This window comes from Tyto alba, unplaced genomic scaffold, assembly GCF_018691265.1.
Source record: "Tyto alba isolate M040663 unplaced genomic scaffold, T.alba_DEE_v4.0 Super-Scaffold_34, whole genome shotgun sequence".
NCBI lineage: Eukaryota > Metazoa > Chordata > Aves > Strigiformes > Tytonidae > Tyto > Tyto alba.
The window spans coordinates 4,127,570-4,153,557 of NW_024881309.1; the positions used below are offsets into that span (position 1 = coordinate 4,127,570).

Below are 25,988 nucleotides of genomic sequence, written 5' to 3' on the forward strand. Positions count from 1 at the left end.
GCCCCTTTCCCTGGGCTGTGTTTTCATTCCCAGTCCCTTTTTCCCTTTCTTCCAGGGAAACCATCTCCACGGCAACCTCAAACCTCCAGGCTCTGCCTCGGAGCTGCTCGCCCATCCCCGGGACCCGGCGGGTAAGTGCCTGGTCCGGGCATCAGGCTGCCGCAGGCACCTCGGTGGAGTCTGGGGAGGCGAGGGCTGGCGTTGGGCTTGGCAGGGGTGTGGGTGTATAAACCTCATACCCCGGCTCCCCTCATCCTCAGGGCATGGCTTGTGCTTTGTCCAGACTTAAAAATGGGTGGCTGTGGCTGTCCTCGTGTGGGAAAAGCGCTGCCCTGGCTCTGGGTTCAAGGGGAACCCTTGTGCTGTTCCCCTGCAGAGGCCCTGCTTGGGGTCAGGGGTGTGTTGGTCTGGCGTGGCTGGTCATGCATCCATCACTAATGGTCTTGGTTAGACCATGACCAAGCCTGACACCAATTTTTCATGTTTCCCATCACACTGGAGTCCGAGGGAGAGCAGCAGGGCCAGGACTCTGCCTCCTCTCAGAGCTGCCTGGGCCTGGAGTGTGGTGCCCAGTAGTGACCGTGGAAGTGACCATGGCTGTGCTGGGCTGTCTGGGTTGTGGTAGCCCACGTGTACATCCCTGGTGCCACGCGGGAGGGTGGCGACTCGCCTTCCTTGTACGTGGCCAGAAATGGGGCCCCTAAGATGCAGGTTCTTGCTGGGGGCTCGGTGCTTCCTGGCACAGGGCAGCAGCAGGAAACAGATTTAATTTCTGGCATAATTGGGATTAATGTCGTGGGAAAACAACGGTGTGTACGGATGGGGGTGTGCTTTGCCTGGAGCTGGCTTCTGGAGGGGCTGAAACAGAGCTCCTGGGGGGCAGCGCTGCGTCACAGCTCTGCCCGTGGGTCTGACCCTCTGTCCCTCGGTCCCCGCAGGGCAGGATGAAGCTCCTGGGTGCTGTGTTGCTGGCTGCTGGCCTGCTCGGCCCTGCTGCCCGGGGGGAGCAGCCCCCCTGGCCGGACGAGCCTGTGCGGACCTGCTTCTTCCAGACGCTCAGCAGCGCGGACGGCGAGTTCTGCAGGTGAGTGATTCCCTCTTGTCTCCTTTCCCAACTGCACCAGCCCTGGGCGTCCAGTCACGCGCTGCCCTCGCGTGTCACCTCCTGGGACAGTTAATTCCAGTATCCCTTTTGCCAGGGCTATAAATATTGGTCGCTTTCTTCCTTTTGCCAGGAATCTGGGCCAGAGTGAAGCAGGGCAGTGCCTGCCGCACTGGCCAGCTCTTGTTTTACGCAAGCTGAGCTTGTAGTGTCTCTGGTCACCTCGAGCTGTTCCCTAGTCTGTTGTGCAGAGGCTTTTAAAGTGACTTACGGCATCAGAGGTGACAATTGTTTTGTTTTCCGCAGAAAGTTTCAAAGGAGGCTACTTTTTGGGGAAGGGAAGTGTTAGAACAGTTCATGCCGCAGAGATGCGAACGCTTACCGAGTGTAGGCACGGGAGGAGGAGGAGGAGGAAGGACGAGGGCTTCTCCTGGAGCTGCAAGCAGGCAGTTTGCTGCTCTGACAGATGCCCCCCCCCCAGCTGAACAGCCACCGAATGCCCCCCTTTATCAAATGTTTTGATACTGAAGGTCCTTGACTTAACCCCTTGTTGCCTGCAAGCTGCTGGAGGTGGGAGGCAGGGCTGGGCGAGCAGTGGCACACGTGTGCCCCTTGCCTTTGGGGGGGTTTTTAATATCCTGCATGACTGGGAGCTTCTGTATCAAAACCATCCTTTCTGCTACCTTTCAGTCAACCAAAATGCTCTTTAAATGCGAGTGACTTAAGCTTCTAGATTAAGGCAAGCGGAGACTTCACTTGGCCCCGGCTTCCTCCCACAGACCATGAGCTTTGAACCCTCTGACTCCTCTGTGCCAGTCCCGTGCTGCTGTGGGTGTTTGCTCAGCAGCCTCCCCGGGCTGCAGGATTTGAGGGTCATGTTGGTGGCAGCTAATCTTCAGGGTGGCCTTGAGACACGTTATCCACACGCTGCGGTGACCAGACAGCTCGCTCCAGCGGCCTCTTTCTCTGCTGGATAATGCAGAAGAGGAAAATATTTAATGCGGAAGTTGAAGCTGGAGGTATCTGCCCTGTTATTGTACTATTGGTACCCAAAATACAGAGATTTGTCCCTGCTTTCTTATCACAAGTGGGAGAATGGGGCTCAAACAGCTTGTCTGAGGCCAAGGGGGAGTGAGGATTGCTCTGCTCTCCATCTTCAAGCCTGAGATTAACCCATATAGGCCATGATTTTTCAAGACTATGGAAAAATACTGGCAGTAATTCAAGGTGTGCTGAGCCATAATGGATGTTTAAAGTCTTGCTGCTGCTTGGGAGAGGGAGCAGACCTCGTTGGTTATGTTACAGCATGGGAGGCTGCTTATCCTGGTGCAGAAAGTGCCCAGCACCTTTGGCAACAGGTTGGATCCCGCATCTCCTGCCCAGCACTGCAACCACAGCTCAAGCCCGGTTGGGAAGGGGCATCAATTCCCATCCCCTGCATGGCGTGGTCTTGCCCTACATCCTCTTCTCTCCCCCTTTTCTCCCCAGAGGGGATGTAGAAATTATCTACCCGGAGCTGGGCGACGTGGGCTGCATGTACATCCCCAAGTGCCACTGGTACCGGCGGCGGATCAGCAGGGAGTGGGGCAGCCCCCGCGTTCGGTACCCCCAGGCTGAGAAGGTGAGTCCCCAGTTGTGTCTGCTCCGTGCTGCTCTGTGTTAATTAAAAGTGTAGCTGGATGGCAGGAGAGGGATTTGGTGGGAAAGGATTGCTCGCACACGTGTGTGCTCGTACTATGAGCCTGGCTGTGACACCCTGGCTGGGAGCGGGCCCAGGCAGGGACACCCAGTGCCTGTGCTGGGGACAGTCTGGGGGTTGTTCACCCTGTGCCACGCATGACCGAGCACGACTGTTCCCCGGCCAAAGTGCTGTCAGCAGCTCGGGTTATGCTTGTTAAACTTTTGCCTGAAATCCAGGCGACTTTCTAAGCTTCATTTTTCCCTGTGCTTCCCTATTTCTTCATGATTTTGGTCTGAGGGTGTGGGTAAAGTGGAACTCCACTCTGTGGGTTGGTTTTTTTTTTTTTTTTGTTACCTTGTCATTTGCAGCGAAACAAAAAAAAAATCATTGCAAGCGTAAGGTTTTTTCTTTTTTTGCTATTGCTTGTCAACTTTTTAAAGCAAGCATAGGCTTTGGCTGGCTGTTTACACCCGGAGCTGGCGTCTGCCTGGAGAAACCAGATTAATGAATCAGCTCCCGGGCCGCGTAGGGGCTGTAGGATTTGTAAGGGGGGGTGGGGTGGGGGGGGCGGGTTAGGGGGTGGGGGGGGGCCCGATCCCTGCTCGGACCCCCCCCCCCCGGGGGGTGCTGTTCCCCGCCGCCGCCGCCAGGTGGCAGCATTGAACTTCCCGAGCCCCAGTGCCGCGGGGACTGGGAGCACTGGGAGCCGCTGGGCCCCCCTGGGGATTTGGGGGGGGGGGGGGGGGTGTTACCCTGGGTAGGAGAGGAGGAGGAGGAGTAAGGTGTTGTGTGGGTCTCTTCTGGGTGTTGGGGTGGCCACCCCGCGCTCCCAGTGTCCTGCTGGGACCTGCCCAGCTTGGGGACCACAGCCAGTCGGGTGGCATTGGCTTGTAGGGGAGACCCTGTCCCCCAAATCCCAAGTGCGCCCCCATGCCAGCACCCCGATAACGGTCGGGGGTGCTGCTCCCGTCGCTAGCTCCGGCCCTGGCAGCTGTGGACGCTTTGGCCGTAGCTAATCAAGGTTGAAACTCAGCTCTTGGCTTTACCTTGAAGTGTTAAGAATCCGTTTTTCTGACTGCTTCATTGCCGTCTGGAAAGTCTCTTCCCCCTGTTGATCACATGGTTTGAAGTATAACTTTCCCTTAAAGATGTCTGATTCTTCCAAAAAAATAATCTTCCCTGGCAGAGGATGCTGTACACAAAATCATCTATCACTTGTGCGTTGCTTTCCAGTAGTTTGAAATTTCCGAGGGATGTAGGCAGTTGCTTTTCTTTTTATTTTTGTCCTGGAAAGCAAAGCAGCAGGGAGAAAGGGACTTGGCTGTGGTGCTGCTGGTGGATGCTGATCTGACCAGTAAACGGTGCTGTGGGGAGGATTTGGGGGGGGGGGGGGGTGGGGGGGTAAGCAGAGCCAGACCCTTGCTGGGCTGTGCCAGGGGGGCTGCTGGCTTTGAACCTGAAAAAAAAAAGAGCAGGTGAGTGAACCTGGCTTGGGAGCCGGCTGCGAGCGTCACTCGTGCGCGTTTATTTAGGGACAGGATGCTGGCTGTGGCACTGGGGGGTGGCGGGTCCCCAAGGCAGCCCCGCTGCGGGGGGTCGGCAGCTCCCGCTGGCATCGGGGCCGGCTGGTGGCTCGTCTCCGCTGGCAGATTTGGCACCGTTCCCTTCCGAGACGACTCGGCACATCTTGCGCTGAGGCGGCATCTGAGGACACGGGGCCCCGCTGCTTCCCTTGGTTGGTGTTTATTCTCCCCCTCTGGCCCCACAGCCCCAGCTCCACGCAGCGGGGGGGCTCCCAGCTTTTGCAGGGTGCAAACTGGGGGGGGGGTTAACTTTGGGCAAGGGGCTGGATGGCCTTCAATTGGTTGCAGAGAGCTGGCTTTGAATTTCCTCAGGCTTTCTCTATAGGAATATATTTATTACTCCTGAACCTGTAAGGATGCTTTGGGATAACCTTTTTCCCCACAAAAAAATCACCCTGAAGTCGGTGAGAACAAGAGTTGCCTCATCCTATGCTGGGGCTGAGGCGTGCGCAGGCAATGGGGTTGCTTTTTATGGTTTACAATGGGATTTCTAAGGTCAGGACACTTGATTATTTTTTTTTTTTTTTTTTTTTTCCCAAGTGAGAATGGGAAGCCTCACTCTGCTAAAGTTATCTCCCTCTAGATGTGATGCTTCTCAGCTACGGCCCTGCCAAGGCTTGGTGATCTCGTGGATGGAGTGGTGAGGGATGGGCTGGGTAAAGGGCTGGCTACGCTTTTTCTGTCAAAATCAGCGGCAGAAAAACTCGGGGTTTGAGTATGAAAACTTGTGTAGGAAGTGTCTGCTTTCTGTGGAACACTTTGTCTCTTCAAGAAAAACAACCACCAAAAAAGCCAAATGCGGAGTGTTTGTTTTTATCTCCGGAAATATTTATCAGTTTTCTGAGGTGGGGGGGACGGGACATTTCCCATCCACGTTCCAGATATGGGTAACGGGTCTGGGGGCCACCTCGCACTCTGCCTGTGCCCAGGGTCTCTGCTCGCAGCCTTGATGCTCCTGGGTGAAGGAAATGTCAGTGTGTTTGTGGGTGAAGGGCCTTAAAGTGGGGCGGCATCTTGCAAAGCTGAGCTTTGCTAGGCCTGGGGGACTCGAATACATCGTCTTGTGTGTGTTGATAGGGTGTTTGACATCCCTTGATGCTTCTCCAGTTTAGACACTGGGCCGTGGCAGCTTGGCAGCCGGCTTTATCAAACATCCCTTTTCCTTCCCCAAAGACCCATCTTTGACTTCTTTAGCGCAATATGGGCGGCTCTTGTCTGGCTGCTATCTGAGCAGCACGCTCAGGAAAAGGAATAAGATGCGTCGCCAGACCCAGGAGACCGGTGATGGATGGTTTGGGGACGCTGGAAACACTTTGACTGCTGGGCACAGCTACCCCCAACCCACTGTGTGCTTGGTTTGGGCACGTGGGAAGCACCTGCCCCCCAGCCCTGTGCTTCTTCCCCCAAATCCCAGCAGAGGAGCTGCTGCCAGGCCCTTTCCCAGGCCAGGGAAGAAGCAGGGAGCAGTGGAGAACATCTGGATGGATGGGAAATGCGCCCTCCTTGTCCTGCCTTGATATTGCTTTGCTCAACCAAAAATAAATTGGAAAAGAAAATTGGACATTGCATCAATTTGGGGCAAGTTTATAAATTCTGCAGCTAAGCAATCCCAATAGAAAATGATAGATCGCCGGCGAGCACGCGGCCCCTGCCGTGATGTATAGTCGCATTAGCCGAAACGCCGTTACATGATTCTGTTTTATTACCACTGTTGGTGGCAGACAGAAAAACAGATTACGCTTGAGATCAAATCGATAGGAACTTTATTTACTGGCCTTTTAAAAACATATTTCTGCACTTTATAAAAACATACGGTAGATGCTATTGATAGAACTTGTCTGCTTGTTAAAAAGCAATTTACCTGCTGCGATGTTCTTGAGCTGCAGTTTACGGCACTACCTTTTACCTGCTCTTCCAGATTTGTTTTCATCGCGGGGTTTGACGACTTCCTTAGAGGTTTCTTTGGGTTGTTCTGTTGCTCCTTTAGGGTGTGGGGAAGGGGTAGGACTTGCTCTCTGGCTGAGGGCTCAGAAGTAAAGTGCTTTTTAGGGCTTGCTTTCTGGCTGAGGGGCCAGATAGCTCAGAAGTAAAGTGCTTTTCTCAGGGCTCCTACCCCACCCTGGACTTTTTTAAACTTAAATTGCTTTTGCAAGAACCCTCTCTTGTCTAAATGAGTCTGAGAAGACAACTTGTGCATCCACGAACTAGAACTTCTTCCTGCAGCTGTATGGCTCACCACTTTCCCTCTGCTGTTTTGAGAATTGTCCGTTTTCATAGTATCTTATTTAAAACCACTTCCATGGCAGAATGAGCTGGAGCCGAAAAGGCAGCTGGAAAAGCCCCCCCAGCCATGTGAACCAGGGGATGATGCCCTCATGGGTCGCATCAGGCTTAATGCAGCAGCGGCTCTGAGTGCTCTTTGTGCCTAAACCTGGGACCAGCACCCCAGGGTGCGGCTCTGGGGCCACGTCCTGCCATGGCACCGGGGATCACCGCCGTGCCCGGGGTGAAGGGCAGGAGAAGGAGCCTCTCCCAGGAGCTTGGGCCGTGCCTGGAGTCTGTGGTTAAGTCCACTCCCTGGTTAGAGCCCAGCTTTGGCCCCCCTTCTCCCCCTTTTGTGAATAACTTGGTGGCTGGGTTGGGGACAATCTTGATTTCTAAAGGTTTCTGTGCTCTAGGGTCTGGGGCCCATTATTTAGAAAATTACTTGTATGAGGAAATTCATTAGCCTTTAACAAAAGGAGGAGAAGGTCTGCTTAATATCCTAATTGGGATGTGCTCTAGTTGTGTCAGGCAGTGATTTGCAGCTGGCTGGAAGAGGGGGCTTTTGAGTGGCACTCAGGTTAAATTCAAGTCTCATTAAAGATGGTTTTAAGCAGAAGATTCCTGACAGTTTGTGTATCCTCGCTGGCTCGTGGAACCGTCTGGGGTTAAGGAGCCACCAGTGTGTTTTTCTCTCAATCCTGTCTGGGCTACTTAAAAAACAATGGCCCAACATTCCTTCCTGATGCTGTCAACCAGATATTATGGGGATTAGCCCAAGCCCCCGGTGCTGAACCCCTCCCTTTGCCCTGCTGGGGCTGATGCTGGTTTGGGTTCCCAGGGCCCGGGACTCTGCTGTGGCATACCAGCACCCCGACTTCAGAGGCTGCCAGCCCAGTGCTGGGACCAGCACCCCCGACTTCAGAGGCTGCCAGCCCGGCGGCTCCCTGGCACTGAGACCAGCCCAGCCTCGCAGAGGGGTTGGTGTGAGGCCTGCGAGCTACCAAAGTGCCTCTTTGAGGGGTTAAGTGGGGGGTAGAAAAGCAGAAAAAAAAAAAAAATATATATATATATATAAAAAAAAAATCTGTGTACTGCATCATCCCTGTCCTCTGCTGACCCGCTCCCAGGCAGGGTCTGGCACGCTGCGGTTTGGAGGTTTGCGTGGCGGAGCCAGTTTGGGGTGCAAAAAGTAAATGCAGAAAGCGCTGCTTTACTTTCCGTGCCTCTCGGGGAATGGGAATGCTTTTCCTTGATGGAAAGCACTGGAGAAGGGCAGGGGGTCATTCCGTGATGGGCCCTTGCCCCACTGGAGGGGACCGGTGGGACAGCTGGTGCCACACGCCATGAGAGCCTCTTCCCGTGAGCGATCTTGGCAGGAATGTCACTTCACATCTGTTTCACTCCCTACCCGTTTGCTGGACGTTTAACCATCCTGGACAAATAACGTTTCCCTTCGGGCATGAAGGATGGGTTTTGGAGGTGGCAAGATCCTACAGGTCATCAAGTCTGCTCTCCTCATTGCTTCTGTATTGGCATCCACGCGGGGCAGGCGCTTGTGCCTGTTTCAACAGCACAATGTTTGAAGCAGCTGATGATTTTACTTTGATCCCTGTAAACACTATACAGTAATCAAAGTTTAAGCTGCTTTGGATGAAATAATTGCTTAACAATCGTATAAGACAAAGTGATTCAACAAATGACAATTAGGACTTGTGATATACAGAACAGATGCATTCAGTGTACCATATTATAATGTGCTAATACGAGATTGACAGCACAATAATAGGAGAGAACAGCCACTCAGCCTATAATTCGAAACCAAATGTGAGGCTGTCCACAGAGCTCAAATCCTAACAGGCTGTAAAATTAGAGGTAAGAAGGCACAAGTTTCACAAAGACTCATTAGCAGGTTGGCTGTGAATTTCCAAGGGGGGGGGGGGGAGAAATTTCCTGCTGGAGAATTACTTGTAGGCTGCGATGCCCAGGGTGGGGGGGGACCTCAATGTGTCTATACGTTGGGAAGGGATTAACCTATAGCTACCCAAGCTCACAGGGGCTGTAGCTGCTGCTGTTCCCCCGTTACCAGGTGGGTTTTGGAGCTGAGGGCTGCTCCTGGTGGTTCCTGCACAGCCCAAGAGCTGTGAACCACCCAGTGGTGTTAACGACCTGATGAAATTAAGAGTGATATGACCAGGGACGTTCCCCAGGGGAGCTGGGTGCTTCCCAAGCCCTGAACCATGCTGATGGGTGGCAGGGGCACCCTTTAGCCCTGTCCGCGGCCATTAAGGCGGCTGGCTTGGGGTTGCTCTTCTCTTTTGGGTAAATCAGGAGCTGGGGACGTGGAGGAGTGGAGGATGACATCTTCCAGCGCCCTGCGTGAACGGGGAGCACGCTGGGCAGAGGCAGGAGCTGGGGTCCCCCCTCCCCAAACCACCCCCCCCCCCAGGGCTGGATGCACCATGCAGTGTGCTGCGCTCTCCTTCCAGAGCTGCTTTAGAGCCAAAGAGATCAAAGGAGCTAATATTTTCAGCTCTGGTGACAAAACAGACTTCAGCTCATCTTGTACTTTACACACACCATGCACTTATTCCACTAACATATAATTTTATCATATTTTATTATTAAATAAACATGCCAGAAAATATACTTTTTGTGTGTGGGGGAGGATGAAAAGGTTTGGTAATTAAAACTTCTATCCATCAACGCTTAACTCCAAGAAATAATTGTGTTGCTTCTGCAGATGTATACTTTTTATTGAATCACCCAGTCTCGTGTTAAAATTGGAGCTGGTGCTCGTGTGTGTGTGGAGCTGGGATGTGCCATGGGCTGTACAGGATCCCAGCAGGCATGTCCTGGGGAGTGTGTGATCATGCACTGGCCAAGGAGTTGGGAATTCAGCTTTTTGTCTCAATGATGCTGGGTTTTGTTTTTTTTGGGGGGTTGTGGGTTTTTTTTTTTTTTTTTTTTTTTTTTTTTTTTTTTTTTTTTTTTTTGCATGGGCAAGTCCCTGCCATCACGGGGCACCTTTATACTCACTTTGTTTTTAACCTGTTAATCTGAAATCTGCACCGGTGTACCCATCAGGTGGGTCTGTCATAAAGAAACCTAAATATATATATTTTTTTAATTTTAATGGCAAAGCCAAGCTGCATTCTATAAGCAGATGATTCTATTGAAAATAGCTCTTTTTTTTTTTTTTTTTTTACTTCATGTTTGGGATTTTCCTGGGATGCTCTGGGTGGTGGCCGCAGCCTGTGATGTGGTGTGGGCGTTGGGCTCTCGGGGTTTAAGATCCGTAGCTGGGGTGACACTGGAGAAAAGGCTGCAAAGCTCAGCCCTCCCCTCATTTAAGCTTCACACCCACTTTATTTTCGAGGAGACCCTTAGGAAGCGCTGCCCCCGCAAAATGTGGAGCCAGATGCCAAAGCCCATCTGGGGCTTCAAAGTCAGGTTCAACACCGGGGTCGATGGCAGATCAATGAGCCCTGAGGCGAGGTGTCGCACTTATTGCACCTCCTGCCGTCCCCAGGACCTGCCTTGACTTTTTCAAAATAAATTAGCGGCGGTTTGGGTGGGCAGGAGGGGGTTTATAGCAGGAGGCAGGTTCCTCTGGGTGCCCCTGGCACTTGCGCCTTGAAAATTGAAGTTGGGGGGGTCTGAAGTCACGTTTAATCAGGGGGTTGAGCTGGGTAGGGCAGGTATTGCCCTCCCTGCTCTTTGCAGAGGGTCTTGGGGGCAGCTGGGCTCCCACGGGTGTCACTGGGCTGCGATGAGATGCTGAGCGTGGGGATGAAGAAGCTGGGAAGGGCTGGGTGCTGCTGCCTTTGATCCGGGAGAGGTGTTTAATCATAAAACACACCCCGGCCCTGCCACGCTGCTGGAACCCTCCCCTGGGACCACCTGAGCATCTCCTGTCCCCTCTCTGGCGCCTGGGAGGGCTGGAGCCTGCTCTGGGCTCAGTTTGGGCCCCCGAGGTTATTGATGCCCTGGCCCAGGTCCCTTTTCCCCAGGGAAACCCACTCCATCCTGCTTCCCCAGCATCACCTCCCGCTCAGGACGGCATCCCAGGCAGCTCAGCCTCCGGAGGAGCCATCCCCGGGAGCCTTCCTCCCCTGCAGCATCATCCCCGGTGCCTCCCCGCCAGCACAGGAGCCTTTCCCACAGATGAGTAATTCTTCCCAATTTGGGGGCTCCTTCCTGCGCTGTGACAACCCTGAGCCTCTTCCCAGCTGCCAATCTGCGGCAGAAATTTCCCCCTTTTTCCCGACGGAGGGGAGGGGACGGGGGATCTCGGTTATACAAGCTGGGGTTGGGGCGACTATTTTGGATCCCTCCTTCCTGCCTCCAAATTGCAGCTTCGAATGTGACAAGTTACAAAACACTTGAGTCATTTCTCGCGCGCGCGCTGCCTTTTCCCCCACAAGGAGAAGCTTGTTCGGGTTGTTTTATCGGGAAAAAAAAAAAAATAAAATAAATTGGAGGGGGGGAGGAGGAGGGGGGGGAAGGCGGCTCCCTGCTTTCCCCCCCCCCACCCCGGGGTGGCTGCGTGCAGCCCCCACGCAGGGTAACTCTGAGCGCTGTTTATGTAAGCTGCTCATGCTCTGCTGAGCTGCAGCGAGAGCTGTTGTCAATTCAGAGGAAAACCCACGTCTGCCCACGTAGGATCTCCCGAGCAGGGTTGTGTAACGGGGAACCAGGCAGCCGCGCCGGGGGGCTGCCCCGCAGTGCCGGGGGGGGGGGGGTCGGGAGAGCCTATTTGGGGGGATATCTTGGCTATTTGGGGTGAAGGATGGGGGGAGAAAAGTCCCTAGTGCTGGGAAAAAGTCCGCCTGCTTCGGTGTGCTGGGGGGAGAGGAGGCAGGTTGGGGGTCTGCTGCGGCCACTGCCTGTCCCGAGGGGTTTAGGGGTGCTCGGGGGGGGGTGTGGGGGGGTCCTGCCCCAGCACCCGTGGGCGCGTCCGCGCCTGCACGGCACATTTGCAGCTAATGGAGTTATCGGGTGACCTCCGGCATCTCCGTTCCTTGGGGTCTTGGAAGCAAAAGGACTTTTCTGGCGGATGAGATTCGGTGCCGGACTTGAGGAGGAAAATATTCACCCTGTCTCCAGAGCCCCTTGACGGGGCGGGTGGCCTGAGCTGCCCGCCCCGGGAGGCGAACAAAGCCCACACTTGCCACTGTCACCAGTGGGTTTGCACTGACAGCCTTAATATCGGGGGGGGGGTGGTTTTTTTTTTTTTGCATCCATCGCTACAAAAAGGCTCTGCACGCCCCTGGATGGGGAGGGGGCTGTGCATTATCATTTCAATGGTTCTTTACATAAATACGGAAGAGTAAGAAAAGCCGGTGGCTTGTGTTGCTCCCAGCCTCTGAGAAACGCTATCTCGGTTATCGGATTCGAGTTCTTTGCAGCGTTACATTTTTATACATATTTATTCATGCAGAACAGAGGCGCCGAGCGAGTCGCCCTGCCACGGGGCTGCTGGGTGCACTGCTATACATAAGAATGCACCTTCATTTACATCCTCACTACTTCCCCACAATTGAACTATGTGGGTTATTTTTATTCCTCATGTGTATTTTTTCTTTTTTCCTTAAAGGTGGGGGAAGGGGAGGAGTTAGAATTAAAAAAAAAAAAAAACAGAAAACAGCTCAACTCTAAGTTCACCTTTTTAACTTCTATTAAAATTTCCCCACCTGAATTTTTATAAGCCATAGAAATGAGGCGCATGAGTGAGCTTGAGCGGAGGGGAGAGACAAGGCCCAGGGATGAGGGGGAGGAATGCGTTTTTGGGGCAAAGAGTAAGTTTATAACTATTTTTCTCTTAACCAGAGCAGTTAGCTGCACTGCAAGCCATTCATCTTCTGATTTAATAACTCATTCTCCCCGCGTGGAGATGGGGTATTATATTCCTGGATATTGCTTTTCTTGGTATCAAGTTTCAAAGATGAATACACATTTTCTAATAAAATACATTTTCATTGTAATTGAAATAATCATTTTCTGCTCCTTGCTTTTTCCCTTTATTTTGGGTACGAGAGCTCTCCTTCCCCCAAGTCCCTCTTTTTGCCCTGACGTTTATTTATTTCCCTTCCCAAGTGATGGTTTCAGCGCTGGCAATACAAACACCGTCATTTTCCCTCGTCCTGGCAGGGGCTTGTGTGACGGGAGAATCGCTGCTGTGGGGTTGGGCTGCCTCTAATCAAATCATAAATCAGGTATTATTTTATACATAGCGTATTTTGCACCAGGAGGGGGGGTCTCCCCTGTTGCACAGTTGGAGTACCGGGGGTACCAGCCATCTCGGGGCAGGGTTTGAGACCGTTTCACACTGGGATGGCACTTTATTAGCAGCAGCTCATCCCCTGGGACGAGGCAGGTCCCTTCTCCCTGTGGGGTGTGATGAGTTTGCAGGGCCTCGGGGAAGGGGGCAGAGCAGGCGGGTGCGTTTGTGGCCGTGGAGGGTTTTCTGGGAGCAGAGGGAGCGCGCGGCTCTGCCGCCTTGCCGGGGTTAATATCCTTAAACAAAACTTCTCCCTTTCATGTTCTCCTCGCCTGACGGTCTCTTAACTAATCATTTGATCTCAGCATCTCCACGAGAAGGTTCAGAGCCCGATCAGGCAATAATGGGAAGGGGGAATTAAGCAGCGGATCAAAGTGGCCGTGTTCAGGGCTGGAAGCAGGGGTGGCCGGCGGGGTGATGTGTGTCGTGACGGCCGGGGGGGACACGGGGGGACGCTCGGGGACAGCAGCGCTTTGTGCTCTCGGTCTGGCACAGCCCCCTGAGCTGCAACCCCCCGCGCAAAGGGTCTTTGCGTGGCTGGAAGCGGCCATCACCCTCGCGCCAGGCCTGCTGTTGGGGCACCAAGGGGCTCGTAGCCGTTTCCGGAGGTTTTCCTGCGTTTTGAGGATGCTGCAGGCAGCCGCGCTCCCCGCAGCGCCGGAGCCCGCGTACATGCGACAGGAATTCCCTCATTAAACAAATATTTGACGAGGGGGAGGAGGAGGGGGGGAGGCGGCAGCCCTGCCGAGCCCCCCGCGATGCTGCAGCCCCCCGCGATGCTGCAGCCCCCCGCGATGCTGCCCGGCCCTTTCCCAGGCACACGGCAGCCCAAAGGGAGGGCGATGGCAGAGCAAAATGAACCGGGGGCTTGGGGGGGCACGGCATTGCGCCCACCAAGTTTGCAAAACCAGAGCTTTTCTCTGCTAAAACTCTTGTAATTCTTGCTGCGTGGACCCGGCTGCTTTTGGGGGGGGGGTGGGGGGTGGATTTGGGGGCACCGTGGGTTGGGATTCAGTTGCTGCTCAGGGCTTTGCCCCCGGCTTGTTCTGCAGCTGCTGGGCTTAGTCCCTTCCCTCTGGGAACCGCTGCTCCCGGGAGATCTCCCTCTTCACGGGGGTAGGTCACACGCAGTTGATGGATTTGCCAGATTTCTTCCGGCTGGAGTGAAAAGCCTGAGAATTTGGGTGGAAATCTGGCCGCGAGGGAGAAGCAGGGCTCTTGGCATTTGGGGAGCAGACCAGTTTGGCCGGTGTCGCTGGCTGCTCTCAGCCACCTCTGGGCTTGCTGGGCTGATGCTCTGAGTTCAGCCTCTCCTGGGCCATCTGTGAGATGAGCCAGCCTGGGCTCAGCTGCTGGCAGAGGGGGAGACGGAGCTGACCTGAGAGCCTGAAGGCTTCAGCCCTGCCAACCTGGCATCTTTCCCCACTGAAAAGGGAAAGAAGGTTTGGAAAATAGTACTTTTGCCGCCTTTTTGGTCTTTTCTTACTGGCACGTGGCCCCAAGTGCCACCCACTGCTCTTTGGCCAAGGGGGGAGATGCTCCCAGGGTGATGCTCCCGCAGCACATCACGTGCAAAGCTGCTCCATCCCCTGCAGCGACCGCAGCCTTCGCAGGCTTGGTTTTCCCAGCAAAGATCCAGTAACCAGGTGGACGAGTGCGGGGGATTCCTGCGGGACCCCTGCCCGGGTGATGCGACCCACATCCCCCCCCGGGCAGCCAGCAGCGGCTGTGCTCTGAGTTTAAGTCCCAACGGACACCGCCTTTCCAGGAAAATGCTTTATCAAACCCCAGCCTTGAGTCCTTTAATTATCTGCATCCAGGGTGTAAATTGCACAAGCACTTAATGGTTGTGCTCACCAAGGGCCTGAGGCCACGGGGCAGGGCTGCGGCCGAGGTGCTGGGCAAAAGGCTTGTGCCTCCGCAGTGCCCCTCTCCTTTGCACACCCGGCTGCATTTCAGCACACACACACACACACACACACACACTGATATGTAAAAAAAAAAAAATCTCCTCCAAGAGGGAAACGTGCAATTAAAATACCACCACCACACACACACACAAAAAAAAACCCCTGTGGCAGTCTCCAAACAGTGAATTAAATAAGGATGAAAGGCAAACGCTAGCTCTGGCAAAACCCTAGGAAAGGAGCCATCAGCTATCCGCATCGTCCTGGGATTTCAAACCACGCCAATGAAATTTGGCCGCTTCATTTCATTCACTGTCAATCAGCGTCGCTGCTACTGATGCTTTCCTCCTCTTTTTATATCCCCCGTTTCTTTTGGCGATGCCCAGAGCTCAGTTGTATCCCAGCCAGGCAGCCCTCATCACCAAGTGATTAAATCATCATAAAAGGGGGAAAAAAAAAAAAAAAAAAAAAAAAAGGAGAGACGTCGCTTCTCAGACATAATAGTAAAAAGGGGGCGGCGGGGGGGACGACGGCTCTGGGTCTATTTCTGCTCTGATATGTCCTGGCGCTGACGGCGTGCGTTCCCCAGCCGCCGCGCGATGCCGAGCCGGGACGGCGGTTCACCTGCTGCAGATGGCAAAACGCGATGTGCCGAGAGGGCTCTCGCCCCGCGCCGCCTTTCCGTGAGATTCCCAAAGCCCCCAGCCCCGGGGACCGGTCCTGCCGCTGTGCTGGGCCTGCCCCAGCCTCGCCGGGCTCCCGGGAGCTTCGTCCCTGCGCAGAGCAACCAGGATGTCAGTGAACGGTGGTCCATCATGCCTGGGCCCTCTGAGCATCCTGACCCCCAGAGCATCCCTGTCCCTGAGCATCCTGGCACCTGAGCATGCTGGACCCCCTGAGCATCCCTGTCTCTCAGCATCCCATCACCTCAGCATCCTGGACCCCCTAGGGATCTCTGTCTTCAAGCATCCCGATCCCCAAGCATCCCTGCCTCCAGGTATCCCTGCTGCTGAGCATCCTAACCCCTGAGTATCCCTGCCTCTGAGTATCCTGGCCCCCCTGAGCATCCCTGCCTCCAAGCATCCTGACCCTCAATTATTCCTGCCTCTGAGCATCCTGACTCCCAAGTATCCCTGCCTCTGAGCATCCCAGCACCTGAGCATCCTGGCCTCCCTGAGCATACATGCCTCTGAGCATCCTGACCCCTGAGTATCCCTGCCTCTGAGCATCCTGACCCCTGAGTATCCTGACCCCTGAGTATCCCTGCCTCTGAGCATCCTGACCCCTGAGTATCCCTGCCTGTGAGTATCCTGACCCCTGAGTATCCTGACCCCTGAGTATCCCTGCCTCTGAGCATCCTGACGCCCAAGCATCCCTGCCTCCGAGTAGCTCTTCCTCTGAGCATCCCTGCCTCCAAGCATCCTGACCCCCGAGTATCCCTGCCCCATGCTTTTTGTGAGGGCAGCTGCCTCCCAGCCTCTAAAATCTAGTGCTTTAATAATGGAGCTCTCAGGCTGTAAAGGGACCGTGGAGAGAGGGGGAAATAATTGTGTGATTGGGGGTTATGGGTTCACGGAGTGTTTCCTGCCCTGGATTTGGCCGTTCTAGAATAAAACTGAGTGATGAGGGTAGGGCTGCCTTAATGAAAATATGCCTAATGGCCCATCCCTAGGGACTACAGACCAGTGGGCTGCGACTGTCCCAGCCCTGCTGTGGCCGAGGGTCCCTGAACCCCCTTTTTCACGTGGATGTTTGCACGACACGGCCCCGGTTTTGCATCGAGACGCGGCGTGTGTTGCGCCGCTGTGTGCACCGTTCCCTGGCAGAGGTTTCGTCTAAGTCCTGGGCTGTTGGAAATACCCAACAGGTTGCTTTTATTTATTTTAAGGGTTTTTTGCATTTCAGTTTGGCGCTCTAGGAAATCCCGCCTGCCTCGTGACGTCCCTGGGGCTGCTCCCGCCGCCTCGGCACAGGCGGACCCGACACCCGGCTCTGCCCCTGGGAGCAGCCCGGGCAGCAAAGTTGGGCTCAGATCCCAGCTTTTTCCACATGGAAAAAAAACAAAAAAACAAAAAAAAACCAAACCACCAAACAAAGCCCCAAGAAACTTCAGGGTGTGAATGCAAAACCTGCCACCCCAGGGGACCGACCCCGAGGGGCTGCACAGCCAGGGTGGGGGGTGATGGGTCTGGGGCGTTGTTTGTCTGGGAAATAGCATTAAAAATAAGTTGTTTAGCGCTCGCGCGGCCGCCAAGCAGTGCAGCAAAGGGCTGGGCCAGCGACTGCTTTTTAATTTCAGAAATGTCACTGAGTCATGAATGACTCATAATTATAATGGGAGACATTTCCAACCCGGTGCATGACTCGGAGATGTCTTCCAGGGATATTAGAGCTGTTTGTAAAAGCCGGGCCTTGCCCTGGCGCTCTCCCCTGCTCCCCGGCTGTTTCGTGTGTCCCCCCCTCGCCAAGGTGACAGCCCGTCGTGCGGTGGCAGCAGGGATGCGGTGGCCCCGCGGGGCTGAGGATGCTCATCCCTGTCCGGCGGGAGCGCGGGGGGGGACGCGTTTAATGCTCCCCATCAGGTGGCAGGTGTCTATTAAAGTGACGCCCATCCCCGCTGCGTCTGGCCTGCCCTTGACTCCGGGGCTGCCAGCTCCGTGTCGGTGGTTTAACCTCAGCGCCGCGGCTGCCCCGGGGGATCGGGAGGCAGAGGGGCGACGGCGTGCCCCCCCCTCCCCGGGCTGCGCTCGCCCCTGCCGCTCTGCCTCCCGGGGACAGGGGCGGTTCGTCCCCTTTCCCATCGTTTTGGGTGCAAAGGTGGCTTTGTGGATATTTTTTTTTTTTTTTTTTTTTTGGTATGGTTGGAGCTTTGTGCCGCGCGGAACAGCGGCATCGCTGACAGGGGCGGCGCGGGGTGGGGGTGCTCCTCTATCTGAGCATCGTCTGGGTTATCCCTCCCTCTTCCACTGCTTCGTCTTCTTCCCAGCCGGGGAAATTGTCCTTCCCGTTCCTGGTGCCGTGGGAAGGGGACGGACCCAGTCAGGTCCAGTGCCGGCTGGTGGGTGCTGGGGTGGGCACCCAGGGGCGACGCTCCCCCTCGGAGATGCTTCCAGCACCCGGCTCTTCCCACGGCTCACCTTAGCAGACAGCCCATCGCTGTGTCTCCAGACCCGATTAATTAAGCGGAATTGGTGTGAACTAAATTAGGGAGGTATTTGATCCAGTCGGACCAGTTCCGACCGGTGTGGGTCCACGCCAGCATCGTTCCCGGTGCAATGCCTGGGAGCCGGGCTCGGGGAGCTGTGCGGTTCCCTCCCTGCTGGAAATACTTTCTCACCAAATAGCATTAAATATTCCTGAGCTGTGAACATCTTGGACTGATTTTATTTTCCATAAATAAACTTGTTGGGAGATATTTGGAGATGGGCCTAAGCTGCAGAGCTTGGACTGGGTCCCAAATCTCGCTGCTGTTTGGGCTCGAGGGGTTGGTTCAGGATTGTTTCGAGCTTTATTTCGGTTTTAAGGGTTTGAGATTAAATAGCTGCCCTCAAATGGAACTCTCCCAGTGCTTCCCCAAGCTCCTCCACCCCCCCCAAGGGCTGCTGATGGGCGGAGAGGGGCTAACAAGCATCCCCTCACCCCCGGGGAACTGGCTATAGGGTTATCTCTCTATAGGTTGGGGTTTTCAGAAATGGCCAGCTGGATGCTGTATGTGTCTTCAAAAGGTACCCAGCCCCCGTCGCTTGGGCTGGGACCGTGGCTGCTCGATGTTTTAGGCAGCTGCCTGCACCGGCACCAGGCATTTGTGGGGTGCAAAGCCTTCGTCGTCGCACGTGCGAGGTGCCCCTCGCCCAACCGTTCCCAGCCGGCGACGTCTCCGGCCCGTCACAGCTTCTTGTTGGAAGGGGGTTGCTTTCCAGATCGGGCAAAGGGAGGGAAAGGCAAAAAAAAAAAAAAAAAAAAAAACCAAACAAAACCAAAACAAACCCACACCAAAAAATCAATTCCGTTTATTTAATTTTAAATGGGGAAATTAAGTAGGAGAGCTGTAAGGATGTGTTTGCAAACCTGCTCCCTGTGCGGCTCATCCCGGGGAGGCCGGATCTGTGGGGTGAGGAGATGAGGGTTTAATTCCCTTCCCTTACCAGAGGGGCCGAGCGCTTTCTGCTTGTCTAACATGTGCCTGATTAATTATGACAAGTACAGGATTGCTCTTTTGGTGAGCGCACATGCTCCCCGAACCCCTCGCGGTCCCTCACCCTCGGCTTCCCTTCTTTTCACTCAATTTTCAGGTTTATGCCGAGCGCAGCCATGGGAAGAGGAGTCTAATCTGACCCGTAAACTCTGTCACATCCTCATTAATTTGGCCATGTCTCCCCTGGTAGCCTAAGGGAACCGTCACATTTTTAACGAGGCTCCGAGGAGACCGTCACGGCGACAGCTTCATTTTGACAGCTGCGATGGGAAAGGTGCAGCGTCAGGTTTTGCGGTGAACGCCGGGGCTCCCGGGGCCGTTGCCGGCTGCTCCGTGTGCAGGATTTGGCCCCTCGCCATCCAAGTTTTCGCAGCTCCATGCAGGGCGTTTCCTTTCAGCTTCCCTTCACCCGCGAGGCGGCCGCTGCTCCCGAATTTGCTGGTGGTTTAAAGCTGAGGGGGGCACGGACCCGGAGCGAAGGGACGCGGCTGATCTTCCATCGATTTGCCGCAGATTCGGCGCCGGGATCAGCTCTGGGATTTGCCACCCTGGCTCAAGAGGAGCTGCCCTGGCAAATTCTGGGCAATTCTGCTTTCCCCCCTCCCACCATTATCCCTAATTTTAAACGTTTTGCAATGAAATCCTGTGGCAGGGTCTCCTTCCCAAGGAATGTTCCCCGCCGGGGGAGGGTCAGAGGCCGCATCCGTGAGCGGTTTTGTGTTCAGAGAGAGGATCCATTGCTGTTTTGTGTGAGAACAGCAGCTGATCCAAAGAGATCTTGCTCCATCCTGGGTGCTCTTCTAGCCTATTCTAATGCAAATGTGCATTAGCTGATAATCTGAATGTTGAGTGGATTATTTCACCCCCAGATGAGCTGCTGTAAAGGCAAATTTTTTTTTGCTTTCAGCATATTGAACCAAAGGAAGAAAAACCACCACAAAGAAACCCACCTTGGAATTACGTTTTATCGCCAGAAATCTGTGCAGGAAGCACACTTCTCTCTTTCCCTCACATGCCCTAAAATAAATGAAGAAATACGACCTAATGACACCCTCTAACAGCTTTATCACATACGCATGATAATTGCATCAGCAAACATTTGTATTGCAATTAAAGCGAGGAGGCAATAAACCATGAGGAATCAATTAAGAGAGGATCCCGGCTGCGGGAGCAGAATCCCATCCTCTTTCCTGTCCTGCTAAAGATGCAACAAGACCCAACCATCCTGCTTCATCCTATCCCCCCCCCCCCCAAAAAAAAACCAACACAGCAGGGCTTGACCCCCGCAAGGTGGGGCTGAGCCGGGCGGTGTTTTTTCTCTCTCTAAATTTCCCAAAGGCTGGGGCATTGCTGCTGCCTTTGCCTCGCGGTGCTGGAGCATCCCTGCCCGGTGTTGCAGCCGGTAGTTTTTGGTAGCCGAGGGCTTGCCCGGGGTGCTGGCAGGACGGGGAGCAGAGGCAGCACCCCTGCACCCCCACAACGCTGGGATTGGGGTTTGTTTTCGGGGCTGGGACCGGCAGCAGGTTGGGACCACGCTTGGGTGTCAGTGGGTTACTTCAAGCTGCCGGGCTCGGCTCCTGCCAGGGCAGGAATGGAATCGTGCAGGAAATGGGCATTATTTAAAGCAAGATTCAGCCTTTTTGGGTAAGAACAGGCAAGGGAAGCTTCTGCTGTGGGAATCCAGCCCGGAGCAAAAGCTGCTGCCACCGCCTTGGGCTCCTTCAGCCCCTCAGCATCTACCCCTGCACCTTCCCCGAGACCCTCCCTCACCCCAGGACCAGCTTTTTGCTCAGTCCATCCCCCCAAATAACAGGGGTTTGGCTGCAAGATGCCATCCCCCCCTCCCCAAGCCCCTCTCCGGCCAGCACGCAAAGGGCCCTTTGCCCACCGAGATGCCTTTCCTTCCTCGTGCGCTGCGCGCGTTGAAACAAAAAAAAAAAAAAAGAAGATAAACCCACCAAAACAAACCCTTCCCCTGCACGTGCGGCTCCTTCCCCCGGGAGAGACTGAACGAGAGACTGAACCGCACGTGACAGATGTTAATCGCAGCATTTAATGCACTCCTGGAAGGCACTTGGATACAGGGGCTGGGTAGGAACCCGTACGGAGGAGAATAGACTATTGTCTCTTGTTTCCACCAGCACCCACGGAGGAATAGATAACCCCACGGTGCACAATTCACCCGGGGTTTTATACGAAAGTGCAAGTCGCAGCTCTTAAATTGGGGAGTTTTCCAATCTGGGGATGGTGAATACACTCATTTCAATACCAATAAATTAAAAAATAAAAACATAAAAATATCTTTGTTTTGTCCACGTCTCCCCAAAAGACTGTTTGATCTGGGAGGGGGGGATATGGGAGCGGGGGAAAATAATGATGGAGGCCTCACGCCTGATTCACACCCGAGCATCCCTGCACCAACCGCCTTCTGCGCGGCCTGGGGAATAATGAGAAACCATCAAATATTCGTTGTAGGTTGGAGAAGGGCTATTTGCCGCGCGGGGCTCTGGGCGGCGGGGAATTGTGTTTCGGAGGCAGAAGCAGCATCCCGGCTCCCTGATTGAATTCCCCCTCGGTGACCCGGGAGCGTAATTGCAGCGAAGGGGAGCCGGGGCAGATCGCGCCCGCCGTGGAAATCAGCATCTCCATCCATCACCCAACCTGGGGAGAAATTGAGGCAAGATGACTAAAGGTCCATAAAAGTAGCAAAGTTATTGACTAATAGATTTCTTAGTCATGAAGTCCCCGTGCTCCATATGTACCGAAATCAAAGCAATTACGGATTTAAATGAAGCTGGAATCCGTGGTGCAGAAAATGCTTGTTTTAGCGTAAGATTGGCCAGAGGTGAATGACCTGTAAAGCCCCTGGTAATGAAAGCTCTTCACAGCGTGCAGTGTTTCACTGGATGGTAATTGCTGCAGTCTGTGATATGGATCTGGCTGCGTTAATGATGCACTGTTCCTTTTCATAGGACTCGTTTAAGCTTCCCGTTTTTTTTTCAGGGATTTCAAAGCAACAAGGCATCGTGGAAATTAACACATTAACATAGACGTTTTCTCACTTGGAGTATTTAAAATATTATTCAAAGCTTTCGACCTGTATCGATTAACAAAGTGTTGGGAGCCGGGAGCCTTGGGAGAGGGTGGCTGGTGTGGCTGCGGGCTGGAGGCAAATGGAGTGCGGCACGGGTGTTCATCGCTCCCGGTTGGGCTACGACGATACGATTTGTATTTTATTTAGCATGACAAGATGGATATATTAGAACAAAACATACATTAGGATAAAAAAAAAAAAAAAAAAAAGAGAAATTTTGGATGGGAATAAAAATCCTATTAACTTCCAAATGAAAACCACATCCAAGGGAGACAGTTGGCTTCTCTTCTTAGTTTATTATTAAATATTTTACTAGGGAGGGAAGTTCTGAGCTGAGCATCTTTTCCCTCCTGTTCCTGGCAAGAGCGGTGTGCGTAGCAGGGAGGGTTATTTCTTGGTCGGTTCTGCCAAAGCAGTTCCTGGGTGTAGATCAACAGGTAGTGATGGTGGATCAGGGGTGGGGGAAAGGCCCCGGCTGCGCTTTTGGATACTTGGGAGCAGCAAATTCAAAATGCTGGGGGTGAATCGCAGCAGGTAAATGGATGCGGTGGGTGGGCTGGCGTTTCATCCCTGGGGATGGAGACGGGCAGAGCAGCTCCCGCCGCTCCCGAAATGCTTTTATTTTTCCCCAAACGGGGAGGAGAGCTCTTCTTCCCTCCCAGCCCTTGCAATCTCTGTGTCCGAGGCGCCAGCCCGGCTCCCAAGGGGCTCCGGGATTAATTTCTTTCGGTGACCCTGGGGGCTGCTGCAGCCTGACCCCGGTGCTGGTGGGGAGGCGAGGTCGGAGCGAAGGAGCAGAGGGGACCGCCAGCAAATGATAAGAAGCTCGGGGCTCTCAAGAGTTTGAACAATACGGAAATGGCATTTCCAGTTAACTTAATCACCGCGCCGGCTCTGGCTGAATATGAGTGCCGAGATTCAATTACCTTCCCCGCGAGCGCTGTCCCCGGGGAGCAGCGTGTCACCGTCCCCCCACAGCTGCCGGCTGCCAGCGCCACCGTCCCACACCCCCCCCAAACACATCCCCCCCCCCCCCCCCGGGACCCCCGTCCTCCCGCACGGCCTCGGGGGCAGCCGTGGGTCCCTGCGGCCGGTCAGCGGGGTCGTGGCTGGCAGCGAGGGGTCGAGGCGTATTTGGGAGTGAGAAACAAGGAGGCTGCAGAGCGCCGGGCGCTTGTAGGGATATGAATTTCTTCTGCCGTTATTCCTGTAAGGTGGCAGGGCGGTGATTTCCCTTTGGGGGCCGGGGAAAGGGTGGTAGCAGTGTGATTTAGTGACTGTGGAGGGTGTGTTGTACCCTCCTCAGCATCATCCTGCATCTCCCGCTTCGCAGAGGGGTGAGCAACAGCCAAAACGAAGCGGCGTGTGGGGCAGAGCCAGGCAGTTCCCCACCCCCGGGGCCGTGCTGGCCCTATGTGTCCGGATTTTTAAGGTTGATCCTGGTGGAGGAGGGGATGGGAGAAGGGATGGTGAGGAGCTCGGGAGGCACCGCTCCTCCCCACGTGCCGCGGGGCGTCAGGAGCCCCGGTGCATCCTTGCAAAGACCATGGGGGCATCCGCTGTGACAATGGCCGCGTGGCTGAAGAGGGGTAAAATATCAGCTCAGCTGGCTTTCCTCCAGCCAGGGTCTGTCCTTGTCCCCAAATCCTCCTGCCTCCTGCCCCTTTCTCCATGGCCAGTTTGGTGGTGGGACGCGTGTGCTGGTGTTTGCCGTCACCCGCAGCCCTGAGCCCCGCCAGGGGTAATATTGGGATAATCCCCTTTTGCTGAAGCTGCCTGTGAAACGCTTCTTTATTTTTACAGAGAAAAATCTAATCCAGAAAATAAGAAAACACTCATTATTTAATTTTCCCCGGTATTTTTGTGTGCTCATGGGATTTTAATAATATTAATTATTATTTAATTTGCGCTTTGGCAATTCATTTGTGCTGAGCTATTATTGTATTGGAAAGACAGCAATGCCTAGTCTGCTTTTGCATCACGATCCATCCTGCCAGCCTCCAACCCTTCCTCCCAGGTACCCATCCGTCTCCCCATCCCATCCAAAGCAGCCTGACATCTCCTCGTTGTCCTCCTCCTCCTTTATTTTATTTTATTTTTGATTTCTGGCTACTAGACCCTGAAGATCAATCTGTTGCACGTGTGGCCGGGTGCTATTTGCCTGTGCGGGTGGGAACAGCCGAGCAAAGGGCTGCCAGGATCGTCAGCTCGGGGTCACAAAGCAGAGGAGCTGGTCCCCCCGTGGTGACCCATCCCTCTGCCCCATCCCCATCCCAGCATCCCTCCAACCCCCTCCGAGCATCCCTCCATCCCCCTCCATCCCCGCCAGCTGCAGCCCCGCTTCCCCAGATAATGAGAGCGAGTTTAAAAAACTTAAAGCCTCTTCCTGCACGCTGGTGACTGACACAAATGGAGTTCATATTTAATCATCTGTTAACTCGTTGTCTATTATAGCTCTTTAATAGCACCATAGATATTCTTAATGAAGCATGATTTAAGGTATTTACAGCTCTAGGACCGACAGACATCACTCACAGTGTGCAGGTAATGAGGCGTAAAACAGCTCTGGAAACCGTAAAAATGGGAGAGAGAGAGCGAGGAGGGAGAGAAAGCAGGCGAGGAGTTAGCAGCTGAATTGTTCCAGGGTTTGTTTTAAAATGTTTAGGCATTTAAAGTCATTTCAGCTTTCCCGAAGTGTCTGGTAGCACAGAGTTCAGCGATTCCCAGCGCTGGTAACCCCTGCCTTGCCGGGGAGGGCTCCGGCCCTGCGATGCTCCCGGGCTGGGTGCAGCTCCTTCCCTCGCACGGGTGGGATGGAGCGAGGAAAAAGCCCTTGGAGGGTCCCCAAGGGCCATGCAGGGTCACAGTGATGCCCCAGAGCAAAGCCAGGAATTTTTTTTGGTGTATTTTCCCCCGCCGGTGCTGTTTGCTTTGCCCACCCAGTGGCATGGCCACCATAACCCCTTTGCTTATGGTGGGGAAACAACGACCCTTCCCTTTGCTCATTTGCAAGTGTCGCTCTATGAAAGCCTTTTTTTATTTTTATTTTTTTTTCTTTTTAATTTCCCCCTAGAAAAAAAAAAAAACACAAAAAAACAAAGAAAAAAAAAAAAAAAAAACAACAGAAAAAAACCACCAACTGAAAAAAACCCACCCAAGCCAAGATTCGGAAAATAATTTGTGACGGAGGTGCCATTTTGCATCAAAATATTTTGTAGAAAATGTCAAATGTCACCAATCCATGTGTCCCCCCGCGTGATAGTAATTGGGCTGGAAGGCTGCGCTCTGCCACCGCGGCTGCTCGCCGCCGCCTCCTCCTCCTCCTCCTCCTCCTCCTCGCAGACCGCTCGGGAAATGTGTCGCTTCCCCCGAGTTCATCCCGGCTCCCCTGGCTGCGGAGCGGGCAGCGCTGCTGGCCTCGGCGTCCCCGGCCCCGGGGACAAGTGCCTGGCGCTCGTTAGCTCGCCCCCGAAGCCGTGCTGCCCAAACGGCAATAAATAAACTGGGAAAGCAGGGACACACACACGGAGCTCGGCAGGGCGGGTTGGGGGGGGGGGGTTCTTGGGGTGTTAATTCCCTTTTTGCTGGTGTTTATTGTGGTTTTCTTCCGGCTGGGAGATGGGCAGCGGTGGGGCTGAAATGTGCTGCCCCCATTCCCCCGTTGTTCGGTGTCTGGCGGTCAGCTTGCAAGTGATGATGGCGACGACGATGATGATGATGATGATGATTTAGAGGGGCCTCAATTTTGGGGGAAGCCGGAGCGTGAGCTGCACTGGGGTCTCTGAGCGAGGAAGCACAAGCCTGTTGCTCTCCTCCCTCCCCCCAAAGCGATCCAGAGGCACAGCCACCTCCTGCAAACCTGTATTTACAGCATCATGGAC

At 54.2% G+C, this 25,988-nt stretch overlaps 1 protein-coding gene across 3 annotated transcripts in view; it reads left to right on the top strand.

Moving 5' to 3' along the window:
• The window catches only part of PEBP4 (phosphatidylethanolamine binding protein 4), a 79,313-nt gene that overhangs the window by 7,298 nt on the left and 46,027 nt on the right, over positions 1-25,988 (top strand). For all 3 annotated transcript variants that reach the window (XM_042801517.1, XM_042801516.1, XM_042801515.1), the window contains exons 2-4: positions 56-131; positions 939-1,084; positions 2,591-2,723. In XM_042801517.1, coding sequence (XP_042657451.1) covers positions 945-1,084; positions 2,591-2,723 — 273 coding nt within the window. In that variant the 5' untranslated portion in view covers positions 56-131; positions 939-944. The remainder of the gene's footprint in view (positions 1-55; positions 132-938; positions 1,085-2,590; positions 2,724-25,988) is intronic.